The 12529-nt window shown below is 55.5% G+C and overlaps 1 protein-coding gene across 1 annotated transcript; it reads right to left on the bottom strand.

Annotated features, from left to right (window-relative positions):
- Positions 1–431: 431 nt before the first annotated feature.
- PGF (placental growth factor) lies at positions 432–12480 on the bottom strand. Its single transcript, XM_068966214.1, has 7 exons — positions 12397–12480; positions 11148–11190; positions 6655–6851; positions 5427–5503; positions 3477–3506; positions 3309–3371; positions 432–477 (listed from the first exon to the last, which is right to left on the bottom strand). Exons 1-7 carry the CDS (start codon positions 12478–12480, stop codon positions 450–452), a joined length of 522 nt encoding a protein of 173 aa, XP_068822315.1. The 3' UTR covers positions 432–449.
- Positions 12481–12529: the final 49 nt, after the last annotated feature.

The following is a 12529-nucleotide window of genomic DNA, read 5'->3' as shown; positions in this document are numbered from 1 at the left end:
TGGCTGCCTGCCCACCCTCTCAGCAGGGCCAGCATGGCCAGAGCAGTGGCCTCCACCCCCCACTTCCACCAGGAGCTGCTCCAGCAAGGGTTGCTGGTCTGCACGGAGCCCAAGGTTCCAGGAGGGCAAGTGGTGGGTCTCCAGTCCTTCCTTCTCCAGCCTCCTGGAGACCCCCGGGGCCTCTGGGCCCAGGCCTGCCCATCATCACAAAGCCGCAAGTCTTGCTCCTTCTCAAGCTGAAGCCACATGGGTCTGTCTTCTTTCTCTCACGTTCTGTTTAAGGCACTGAATTCCTGAGGGTCCTGTCCCCGTGGAGGGAGTGAGTCATTCAGCAGGGATACAATTGGCTAATAAATAGAGGGCAGGTGCCAGCAGGGAGGTAACTGAGAATGTGACGGTAATAAATACACGAGCTGGGTGTAGGGGGTCTCTCTCCTCCGAGGGACTGGTTACCTCCGGGAAACAGTATCACCACACCTGCCAGAGACCAAACACAGAAAGAGGGTATCAGCCCAGGGTGGAGGATGGGAGGACTTCCTGGAGGGGAAGTTTGGACAGGGAGCACGGAGAGCCTGCAGTGCTCTTGGATCTCTGCTTGCACGAGGCTGAGAAGCAGCTAGGAAATAGTCTTCACCAAGCACTTACCCAGGTGCTCAGCCCTGCGCCAAGCACTCTCTCATTTACCCTTAATGATATTCCATGAGGAAGGGTGCAATTACTATCATCCTTTGGCAGATGAGGAAACAGAGGCTCAGAGAGGTTAAGAAACTTGCCCAAGGTCACACAGCAAGTTAGTGACAAAACCGGCTTTGAACACAGTCTGGCTCCATGCACCAATGCCTTTGGTTACTTTGGGGCAGCAATCTTCAAACAAGGATACCGGAACCCCTGGATGCACATGAAGATTGTCCAAGTCCTATGTGAGTATTGGTGGTTTTAAAGGAATCTGCTCCCAGCCTCTACCTGCACTCTGCCCGAAAATTGTCTGCGACAGAGGTCTGCTTCCCATCATGTTGTTGCCAAAGGCCCTTCTCCCTCAGAAAGGAAGGAAGTTCCTGTTACAGTACTTTGTCCCAAGGCAAAAAGGATTCAGAGGGACACTGAATAAAAGAATAATTTGATAGATATTGGTGCAGGTGGTTGAGAAAAGAAATACGGTGAACTATTGGGTAACCAAGTCTTTTGCAAGTTGGGTGGTTTCCACATCTGCTTTCAACAAAATTGAAGAGATTAGCTAAATCGTCAGCTAATATGTCAAGAGAAGTAAATTCTTATAGCACATCACTTTCAGGTTTTCGGCAAATATTGATAACTTGGAAGGAGCTCAAGTGATTGAGTAACACCCAGCCCCATTTACTTATTTATATGAACATGGTTTTTCAATCTTTTCATCTGCAAAAAATGAACAGGAATGGAATTACTGCTGAATCCCGTCTCAGTCTGGCAGGAGATAACGTTCATTGCCAGGTTCATCAACTAGTTGAAAAGAAGTAGCTGCAACCATCTCATTGAGATGCAACCCCAGTAAGACTGACTGTCCTTTTGTGCTTAGCATCTAGAAAAATATAATGTATTTGTGCTGTTTGAACCAATGGGTACTACTAACAATTACTGTGATAATTCATTCCAAGAAAAAATTTAATTTCAAGTTTTCTGCTCACAGGAAAATTTAAAATAATTCAAATTCATATACCATTGTTGTGGCAGATAAGTAAGACAAGGTGGTACATAAAAGATGTTTGACTATTTAAAAAATATTACATTAGGCTGAAATTCTGTGGGAAAAGTAAAATGGAAAGACATGTTTGAGGAAAAAGGAAGCAATGGAAATATGCAGCTATTAAAGGAGAGTGTTCATGTACTTTTTGATGTTGTTAAACAATTTTTAAAAAGTGAATGATGGTATTAAATTTGGGTGGCTTATTCCACAGGATACATCTGGAGAGTGATATAATGACTTTATATTAAAATATTAATATATTACATTCTTTGCAACTATCTACAATGTTGATCAAAAAGGTTAATGTTGACTTAAAAATGAACAAGGGGGCATGTGGGCTTTGGAAGTTCTTTCAAGAGATTCCTGAATGAAACATTTGAAGGCTGCTACCCCAGCAGCTAGGACAGGACGCTTTCCATCTGGGGCTGCCCAGTTGGGGAGCCCTGTGGGGACTGCCAGCCCCGCCCCTAGTCACTGCTTGGAACCAGGGGAGAAATAAGGGCTACATGCCTGCAGGGACCAACCTCCCCAGAATCCCTAGCTTCACAGAGTGGGGTGGATGTGTCTGCTCCTGCAGGGACAGGCTCACAGGGTAGAACTTGGCCAGCTCCAGCCCCATGACATGAGAAGATCTGTGGAAAAGACAGGACTGTGGAGACAGTCCTGTCACTGGGAGGAGACTGGTCTTGAAGGAGAACCGTGGTGCTGAGTTACTGCGCATGTGATCTCCTTTATTTTTACTGTTTACTCTCACAGATTCAGGGTTGCCCTTTGTTAATTCTTCTCTTCCAACACTCAGGCCTGGACCCCAGCCACCTTCTCCAGAGGTGAAGCCTAATGGACAGGTAACATGGACAAAGAAAGAAAAGCAAGTAAGCCCCAAGGCTCCCTGGGAGAGTGAAAGAAATACTGGCCTGAGAGCCAGCAAGGGGCTCTACCTTCCCTACGGCCTCCAGGAGGTAGTCCTGGTTAAATTTTTGGACTTAAAAAAAAAAATCTTACTTTAAAAAAATAAAATTTTTGGCCACACCCTGCAGCACGTAGGACCTTAGTTTCCTGACCAGGGACCCGTGCGTTGGAAGGTGGAGTCTTAACCACTGGACTGCTGGCCTGTGTGTGTGCTAAGTTGCTTCAGCTGGGCCTGACTCTTTACCACTCTATGGACTGTAGCCCACCAGCCTCAGTCCCTAAATTTTTGGACTTCCTAACACTAGAGTGTAAGCCCTGTAAGGGCAGAAATATTATTGGTCTGCCCATGAAAGTACCCGGCACACAGTAAGTGCTTGGTAAATGTTTGTAGATTCACCAAATGCCTGTTGGACCCTGCTGACCCTCACTCTACACACAGAAAAACTAGGCTCAGAGAGGTGATGTGACTTGCTCAAGGCCACACAGAGACTTAGAACGAAGCCAGGACGGCTTCCTGGTTCTTGTCTTGGCTCATCAGAGGCTTCCTAGGGCCTGGAATCTCTAGGTTCTGGCCCATACTGATGGCTTTGTCCCTCCCCGACCACTGACCGTGCTGGCAGGGTGGGGCTCCCCTCTGGCCCAGCCTCCTTGCCATCCCTGGGCACCCCCGTGCACTCACAGGTGACAGTCTTTGTGTTTCTGCTCCTCTCTCTTCCTCGGGCCCCTGACCCTGGATCTCCTCCTGCAATAAGCCAAAAGCGTCAAGACAGAGCAGCAGGGGGCCCCCATGCTAGGGCAGGCGCTGGCAGGCCTGAGAACAGCCCGGTACCCCTGCCAGGCTGCTTACCTTTTTGGCTTCATCTTCCCCCGCAGAGGTCTGCAAAAACAGAGAGAGGAACAGAGGAGAATTAGGACAGCCGTGGGTCGGGGCTCCCTGGCCAGACTCCCCTGGCCATCACTGGGGCTGGCCCTGTATTTGGTGCTGAAGCCACTAGAGGGTAGCATGGAGCTAGTGAGGGAGAGATGCCCAGAGGCCTGGGGGCTTCCACTCCCACTCTAGGCCCTGGCAGCCCCACTACGAGAGGTGCGAATGCCCTCTTGGAGGTCCTCCCCACACCTGTCTGCTCTCCTCTGCTTCTTGGAATCAAATCTGGGGACCGAGTCTGCTCTCTGCCGCCTTTCTCTGTTCATTTCCTTCCCTTGCACCTGCCAGGGTGCCCTTTTGTTCCAGGGTGCCCTCTGGGAGTCTCCTCGCTGACAGTAAATGAGGGGCAAGGCCACCTGTCAAGGCACAACTGCCACCACTCTACCCTGGGGACGTGTGACGTTGCAGCAGTCTCAGGGACTCAGGGAGTGGGATGACAAGAGGTGATCGAAAGCCCCACAGTCACCAGACTTGTCCTGGCTCTGTCTCCCAGGGCTGTGGCTGTTGGCCCAGAAGAGAGAAGAAAGATGGCCCTGTTGCTCAGCCCTCTGGACGGCGACAGTCTTCCCTGGGAACCATGGTGGGGGCGTGGGACAGCTTTGGGCCAGGGAAGGCTGCCCTGGGCTGGCTGTCTCCCTTGGGAGCCAGGGCAGGGTACCAGCACCTCCTGGGACTGTCTGGTCCTGTCTTTGCCATCTGGGATCAGTCAAAGACACTCTTGGACCCTTAATCTTCTCATCTGTCTGCCCCAACATACAGGTTATGAGGGCAAAGGTGATGGGGAAGGTGAAAGGTCGCTGTTTAGCACTGCCAAGGAGGATTTGCTACTGAACTGCTGTTACATGGCCAAGTCTTGGCAAGGGAGGATGGGAGGAAGCATATTGAGGGAGGGCTTCTAGCAGTGGTATAGGTCCAAGAGCAGTGGCTAGAGCCCTGGACACCAGGCAAGACCAAGCCCAGGGCAGTACTGGGGCTTCTGTAGAGTGTCGTAATGGCCATGAGAGGTAGCATGAGAAAGGGCAGGTTTAGGGGTCAACAGGCTGGGGTCAACCCACTAGCTGTGGCAAATCATGTAACCTTAGCAAGCCTTGGTTTCCTCATCTGTAAAATGGGTGGTTAGGAGACAAAGGACCTGGTCTGTCTTGCTCACCACTGTATCCCAAATATCTGAGACCATACCTAGCATACAGTAAGTGCTCAGTAGATGTTTGCTGATTAAATCAGAAAATATACTCAGGTCGGGTGCTTATGTTGGGTGAGGCACAGAGCAGACGCACCATAAACGGTGGTTCTCCCCTTCTTCCTGCCCCAAGATACGGCTCAGGACCTCTGGTCCTGTGCCTCCATCCCACGGCACAGAGGTATCAGGAGTGCCCCGGAACCAGTCGCCAGTGCCAGGCCTGCTGCTCCCGGTAACTAATGCTGAAAGTGCCCTGGGCACCAGCAGCAAGATGTGTCGGGGAGAGGCTCTGCCAGGTGGAGACTCGACTTTAAAGAAAGCCCGTGCCTCCTTCCCTCTGCCTCTTCCCTCCTACCAGGGTTTGTCTGTCTTTGAGCTCCTCAATCCCATTGACCCCTCCCGTGGGTCCAAGTGCCTCTTCCAGAGCCCTGGCATCCCCATCCCAGCTCAAGGAGGGAGACAGCGTGCCCAAGCCTGGCCAGTTTGGGAGGGACCCTGGCTCCCTCTGTCCCTGTGGCTTCTCAGTAGCTATGCTCCAGCTCCTGGGACCAGGTCCCTGGGCTGCCACTGGTCCCCGACTTCCCTGGCCTCCGTCAGCTAGGGAGGAGGCACAGACTGCAGCACGGATAGGCAACCCCTGGCTGATGCCGCCAGGTGCATGGGGGCTGTCCCGGCCGCACCCAAGGACCCACTTGCACTCGCAGCGGACGTGCTGAGAGAAGCTCATCTCCACAAAGAAGGGCTGGTCCAGAGAGTGGTACTTCATGAGCTGTGAGGAGACAAAGGTTGGGTGACTGGGCTGCAGGGGTGGCCTGCGGGTTTCCAATACTCCGTTCAGCCACCCCTTAGGGGAGGACCGGACTCCCTGTTTCCCACCAGCCTCTGTCCTACATGGGCTTCCCTGGTGGCTCAGATGGTAAAGAATCTGCCTGCAATGCAGGAGAGCTGGGTTCAATCCCTGGGTAGGGATGATCCCCTGGAGAAGGGATAAACTACCCACTCCAGTATTCTTGGGCTTCCCTGGTGGCTCAGATGGTAAAGAATCTGCCTGCAATGTAGGAGACCTGAGTTCATTTCCTGGGTAGGGAAGATCCCTTGGATGAGGGCTTGGCAACCCACTCCAGTATTCATGCCTGGAGAATCCCATGGACAGAGGATCCTGTGATATAGTCCATGGGATTGCAAAGAGTCAGACGCAACTGAGCGACTAGTGCTTCCTTCCTTCCTTCTGTACTGTACACCCTCATTCTGCTTGGAGCATGGGGCAACAGCCCTCCTACCTGCCTGTGGACCCAAGGAGGCTCCTATCCCCCCTCTTCCCAGGGCCATCAGCAAAGCACAGGGTGGGAAGGTGGCCCGTGCTCTGAAGGCAGCAAGACCTATGTTCAAATCTTGGCTTTTCCACTTGCTAAGTAGGTGAAATATCATCTCTGAAGCTCAGCTTCCCTCTGTGAAATGGGAATATCACTTGGCTCCAAGGATTGAAAGTTGAGGTAACATTTCTGAAGCATAGTGCTTGGAAATTTCTGAAGTTTCAAGTGCTCAGAAAAAAACCCCAACATTGTGAGTATGAGTGTGGAAGCAAAGCTCAGGGCACCAAACACTCCTGGTATAAAAAGGGATGTCTTGAATCCGAACAGATTTCTTTCCCAACCTCAATCAGATACCTTGTGTCCTAGGGTAGGGCTAAGCCAGAGCCTGAGAAAGCTGCTAAGGGAGGAAGAGAGGGGGGCTCAAAGACGGGGTGGGGACTCAAGAAGGAGGAGTGCTGTGGGTAAGAACACCTGGGTGTCAGTTCGGGTCCTGTGGCCCTGGCCTGCCCTCTCCCAGCCCCCCTCTCTCGGGGGGCAGGCTCCGTGGCCCTCTGAGTGGCTGTGGATGGCGGGGCAGGCTGGGGCCCGAGCCGGGGTGTCACCCTACCTGCATGGTGACGTTGGCTGTCTCCAGGGGCATGCAGTGCATCGTCTCATCGCTGCAGCAGCCGGTGCAGCGCATCAGGGAGACGCAGGATGGGCTGAACATGTGCTCCACCTCGCTGGGGTACTCAGACACGATGTCCACCAGCCTCTCCACCGGCCGGCAGTAGCTGCGGCTCCACACTTGCTCGAAGGGCACCACTGCAAGGAGGCACAGACAGCCGGCTCAGGTCCCCAGGCATGGCAGGCCCTCCCAGGTGCAGCCCACACCCGCTCCTCCAGGAAGCCCCCAGCCTACGTGAGCTCTCCCCCTGCTCTGAACTCCTGATGTCAATTCTCTGGGACGACAGTTGGGCCTCCCCGCTGCCTGCCCCGGCTCATCTGCTAGATGGAAATCCCAGGGGAACAGAACTTCTTAGGGGCTTGCGATTCTCGGCTCTGTTTTCAGCTCAGGTGCCGGCATAGGCCTCGGGGGCCTTGGAGCTTGGAGGAGAGTGTTCTGGTAGTCTCCCCAGGCCTCTGGATCTTTCTCAGGGCCTGACCTGGTCCTCCCTTGGTCTTGGGTAATTGGCAGAATACAGTTAGCTCTGCAAGCTCCGTAAGACTGGCTTGCAGAGTCCCGCAGGGAGGGTGAACCTTCCCCTTAGTCCTTCTTTCCTCTAATATCTGGGCCAGCTCCTCCGCCTGGTGGCCCAGACTGCAGCCAACGACGTGCCCCATCCCCGCTCTCCATTTTCGGTTGGACCACCCTTGCATGGGCCCAGGGCCGCATCACTCAGATTCCCTCTTTCGGTCCATGCTCCTTGCCCCCTTCTCACTTCTAACCAAGTAAAGCCCACCACCCACGCCTCTGGCCCTGCCTCCCTGCCTCCTCTCTGAAGCCTTCTCCAACTTGTCTGATATGAACAGATGTTCCTCTTTTGAGCATAACTCAGCCCCAAGAGCTTGCTTTATCTCCGTCACTGGTGGCTTTTATCATTTTTACAAGCAAGTTGAGGCTCCTTGTAGACAGGCACCCAAACACCCAGTAAACACAGGCTAGGTAATTACTGACTGAGTAGATGATGGTTCACTAAAAATTATCAGGGACATCCCCGACCCCCACGATGTCCTGGTGGTTGTGACTGGATCTTTGGGGGCCTGATCTGGAGTCTCTCAAAAGATGCTGCTCCTTTCGAGGAGGGCCTGGGGCCTGGACCCAAACACAGACTCACAGGAAGTGAATAGCCAGAGCCAGGAGACTGGCTCCTGGCCCTGGCCATGCTCTGGCTGTGTGACCTTGGGGAGGTCACTGCACCTTTCTGGGTGTATCAGTTTCTCCAGCTGGGGAAAAAGAAGAAGGCTGGGAAGAGATGGTTGCTAAGGGCTCCCCCAGCTCTGACAGGCGCTCTGTGTTTCTGTGTGCACTGCACACACGACCCAGCCCAGCCTTGAGACTGCGGGCGGAGACACATCGCCAATCCTGGGTCACCCTGCCCTGCACTGGATAGTCGTTCTCCTCTGGCAGGAGAGGACAGGGGAGCTGGACCACCTGGGGTCCCTGCAGCCTCTGCCCTGGTGCAATGGCTGCTCCCAGCAGCCCCTCAGTTCCTTCCACAGCCCTTCCTAGGAGGCAGAAAGGGCTGAAGTCCATTCTACTGAGCCTGCAAGGACATGAGTCTCAGGGTAATCTCAGAGGAAAAATAAACTTCAGCTCTAGCAGAGGCCCTCAGGAAAGACTGCAAGCCGGTGGAAAATACCCAAGAGGCGGTGTGTCCACGTGGAGCTGGCTGGGGCAGCACAGAGCAATAAACCATGCTTATCTGGGCGTCTGCGGCTCCATTCTGCCCTGTCTGTTGCAGGGGCGCTAGGGCTGGGTCCGGGGATGAGAAGGGGACCAGAGGCCTCCCTGATCCTGCCTCTCCAGGCCTCTGGGCCACTCTCCCTGGACCCAAGCAGGAAACAAGGCCATGTCCACCAGGCAGCTCCAAGCTCCAGGAAACTGGCCTTTGCAGGGAGAGGTCAGAGGAGCAGCACCCTAATGTACCTCCATGAGTGCGTGTTTAGTCTAAAACCTTCATGAGCACTACATAACTCTCAACGTTTAATCTCTGCCTTGGAAAACATAAATAACAGCAGAAGAATAGCCAGCTGCCAAAGTGCCATAGAAGATTCAGGGTCCCGCCCCGGGACCAGCCATCAGGAAGAGCACAGAAGCAGAGGAGGGGCCCCGAAGCCCCCTACCATCCCACAAGCAGACTCTAGCCCAGCCAGGCTGTGGAGCCACTGCCAGGCTAAGCAGAGCCCAGCAGGGCTGAGAAAGTAGAAGAGACTTCCTATTCCCCCCCACACCCACCACATGGACTGTGTCAACAGGACCCAGGCTCCAGGGCCCTGAAGCCCGGCACATCCTGGGCCACACGGCCCAGACGGCGTTGGGAGAGGGCGGTGAAGGCGGTGGGCTGGCCTGGTGGTCATCAAGGAAGAGGGCCGCTCATCCATGGGGCTGCTGTCTTGGGGTGTGGGAGAAACAGAGGGTGCTGGGCGAGGGGCCGGCTGAGAGAGTGCGATGACTGCTCCCAGATGTGGGCTGAGCCCCTCAGCAAAGAGCTCTGCTCACCTGCTCCTGAGAGCACTTCCTTTGGCCCCCGACCTGCTTAGAAGCCAGGGTCCGAGAGAGGAACGATGTGTGGGGAGGGTGTTGCCTGTGGCCCAGCCAGGCGCCTGGCTACCCCCAGGGCCATGAGTGGGCTCCCTTGCCAGCCCCTGGGCAAGCTTCCAGTCTGGCTCCAGCTGCTTACCACCCAGGACAGAGGAGATCCCTGGATGGGAAGTGTTTCATCCTGAGAGCAAGCTCCTGGGGAGGCCACTGGGTTGGGGTGGGGGGACAGGACTGGGCAGAGCCACAGGCCACCAGCCCGAACCCAGCAGGTATCCCCTCTGCGGTCACCGGCAAAGCACACAGCCAGCCTGCCTCGAGAGACACCCTGTTCATGTCTGCTCAGCTGTGAGCCATGGGGAGGCTTGGTGTCATAAACTCCAGCTCTGCCACATATCCTGAGGGGTGTCTGAGCCTTTAGGCAACCCCAAGGGCCTCTCTGAGCCCCAGAGCCTTCATCTACAAAACATAGAGAATATGAGTGCTTTCCTAGTTCACAGCTTGTGGTTAGCATGGAGTTACAGTAAGTGGCCGATACTATCACCATGAATAGTAACAGTAAAAAAAAAATCAACGTCTGTGGCTGCAGAATACAGAGCGTGCTGTCTCTTGTCTGGTATTACGAGGGGATGTCGTTTTCAGGGTTTTGATAACTGGGGTCCAAAGTTCTTTCCCTGGTCACAATACAGGCTCCCTAATCAATGATGATGATGACAGGGGAGCTGCCCTAAGGGGCTGACACTTCCAAGCCTCCTCACCCAGGTCCCTGGGATATATATACTATTGGGACACCTCTATGGAGTCAGAAATCCTGTCACCTGGGAAAAAGAACCTTTAGATATCATTTGGTCTAACACTCCCATTTTACAGATGATGAAACTGAGGCTCAGACTTCTTTGTCCAAAATACACTAAAAGGATCCAAAGGGCCATGGGGTGGAGCTAGGTGATGGGTCCTTCTCCAAATCCCAGAAAGCCTAATGTTGTGCCAGTCCCAGAGGGGACAGCAGGGATAGGGAGAGGGTATCAATGAGATCAGTGGCTGCTACTGCCCCCACCTTCTCAGTGCCCAGGGGGCCTGGGACTTAAGCTGGCAGAGCATGACCAAGTCCAGGAGAAGCTGGCTACCAGGCGGTAGAGGGAGGGTGTTCCCAGCACGCAGAGGCTACCACGCGTGTGCGTGCGCACGTCCCTACACGCTCCCTTTCTTCCGTGGGAAGTGGTGTGTGGCCTGCCTGCACGTCTCGGAGAGGCAGGGAGGGAGGAGCAAGGCGGGGGGCCTGACATGGGCCTCCTGCCTTCTGCACGTATGTCTCTTTGGCAAATGTCTTGCCCTTTGAAAATTCTCCCTTGATGCAACCTAGGGTGGGGAGTGGAGGGGCCGGGGAGGGCACGACTCACTCTGTCTGTGTGTAATCAATGGAGAGGTCTCCTCAGATCCTTGAAGTTCCTCCAGCCTGGCTGCTGGGAACTCTTGCCCCTCCCTGGTCCTCTTGATTGCTGACCCACTGCAGCCTGTTTCTGGACCCTCAGTCTGGCCCTTGGCACTCATCGCTGCACAGCCTTCCAAGACCCCATCTGCCCCCTTGTATCATGCTGGGAAAGGGCTCTGAGCCAACTGTTTGGACACTGGGTATATACGCTCCTGCCCTGTTCTCTGGGTGCCCGGTGACCCTGGCCCAGGAAGAGACCTCTCTAGGCCTCTGGGTCACAATGGAAGGGGGATCTCTCAGGCCCTGCCAACTCTGTCAGCTAAGGCCTCAGCTAGCTTGCAGACACTTCCAACTTAAGATCGGCCTGCACCCACTCTTCATGCCGACCCTTTCCCTGCACCATGCCCTCCCCACCCAGCCAGCTTACCTTCCACCGCCGATGAAGTGCTCCCAGGAGACAAGGCCCACTGCTGTGGACAGAAAGGTGCAGAGGTGAGGGGGACGACCTTGGGCCTCTGTGCTCTGGGGTCCTGTGTGTTGGCAAGAGCACAGAGGCCCCCTCTGCCCTCCTGCCCACCTGCTGCTCAGACATGCCGCCCCATCTCACGGCTCGCTCTTTCCAGTGCAACTGACAACTCGAGGGAGCCTGGATGGGTCCCACTTTCTCCGGCCTCAGTTTCCTCATTCGGAAAGAGTGGGAGACTAGAGAAGTTTTTGGAGACCCATTTGCCTGCTATGTCCCAAAGATCTGGTGACACTATGGGGGTCTCCCTTCTACCCAGCCCCCAGGCAGCCTGGCTAGGTCCAGTGCAGCTTGCCTTGGCTGGGTGCCAGAGCCCAGGGGGAGGCCATCAGCTGGTAGGAGTGGAGGCGCTGGAGCTGGTGGCGCCAGGAGCTGCTGCCGCCGGTAAAGTTACACCTCTAAGCAGCCCTGCAGCAGGCGGGCGGGCGGCGGGTGGTACGGCTCTCCTGCCCCCTCGTGGAACTTGCCCAGCCCACCTACTTCTGCGCCGGGCCGGGGACTCACAGGGCAATGGGATAGGGCCGTGGGGGTACTGTGGTGGGAAGGGAGCTTCATTGGCTTTGTCAGGATCTCACTGCCCCAGCTGGCTTGCAGCCAGACTCACCCAGCTCCTGGGAAAAGGGCTCTGCTCACTTCCCCAGGCCCTGCACTCAGGACCTCCGGCTGCCCACCGGGGGAAAGAGGGCACAGTGGGACTCTTGTCTCACCCCCACCGCCCCAGCCCACCCAGGAGCCCTGGGCTCAGCCTGGAGCTTTGGCGGGGGCAGGGCCCAGCCTCCCCACCAATGGCCTCTTGGGCTGGCTTCCCTTCCACCAGGCCAGGTCAGAGGTCCTGGGGGCGCCTGCCTGGTCACAGGGCCTCGACCCTGACCACAAGGCCAGGGACCCGCCTGGGATTAGCAGAGAGATGCTTTTAGCAAAGCCACTGGGGGCTCCAGGGGCCAGACAGGAAACCTCCCTCCCTTCTCTGTGGCTTCCCTGCCCCCGCCAAGACAGACCCCGGGGGGCTGGAGTCTGGGACAGTCCAGCCCGAGGTCTCCTCCCAGAGGACCAGTCCGGCCTGGCTCCTGGGAAGCGTGTGGACATCCTTGAGGGTGCCACTGCCCGCTGTGGGTCTGGGATTTCAGAGCCCCGCCCCTCCCCATTCCCAGACTGGGGGTGGGAGTCTTACCGGCGCAGGCAACGCCAGCCCCGTCAGGAGCTGCAGGAAGCAAGTGAACAGTCTCACGGTAGGCATCTTCTCAGACGTACCAAGCCAGGGGACTCCAAGAGAAAACCACCATGCT

The sequence above is a fragment of the Capricornis sumatraensis genome, chromosome 2 (assembly GCF_032405125.1).
Source record: "Capricornis sumatraensis isolate serow.1 chromosome 2, serow.2, whole genome shotgun sequence".
In the NCBI taxonomy this organism is placed as follows: Eukaryota; Metazoa; Chordata; class Mammalia; order Artiodactyla; family Bovidae; genus Capricornis; species Capricornis sumatraensis.
Note: the sequence above shows the minus strand (reverse complement) of the source record. Positions and strands in the feature narration are given on the sequence as shown.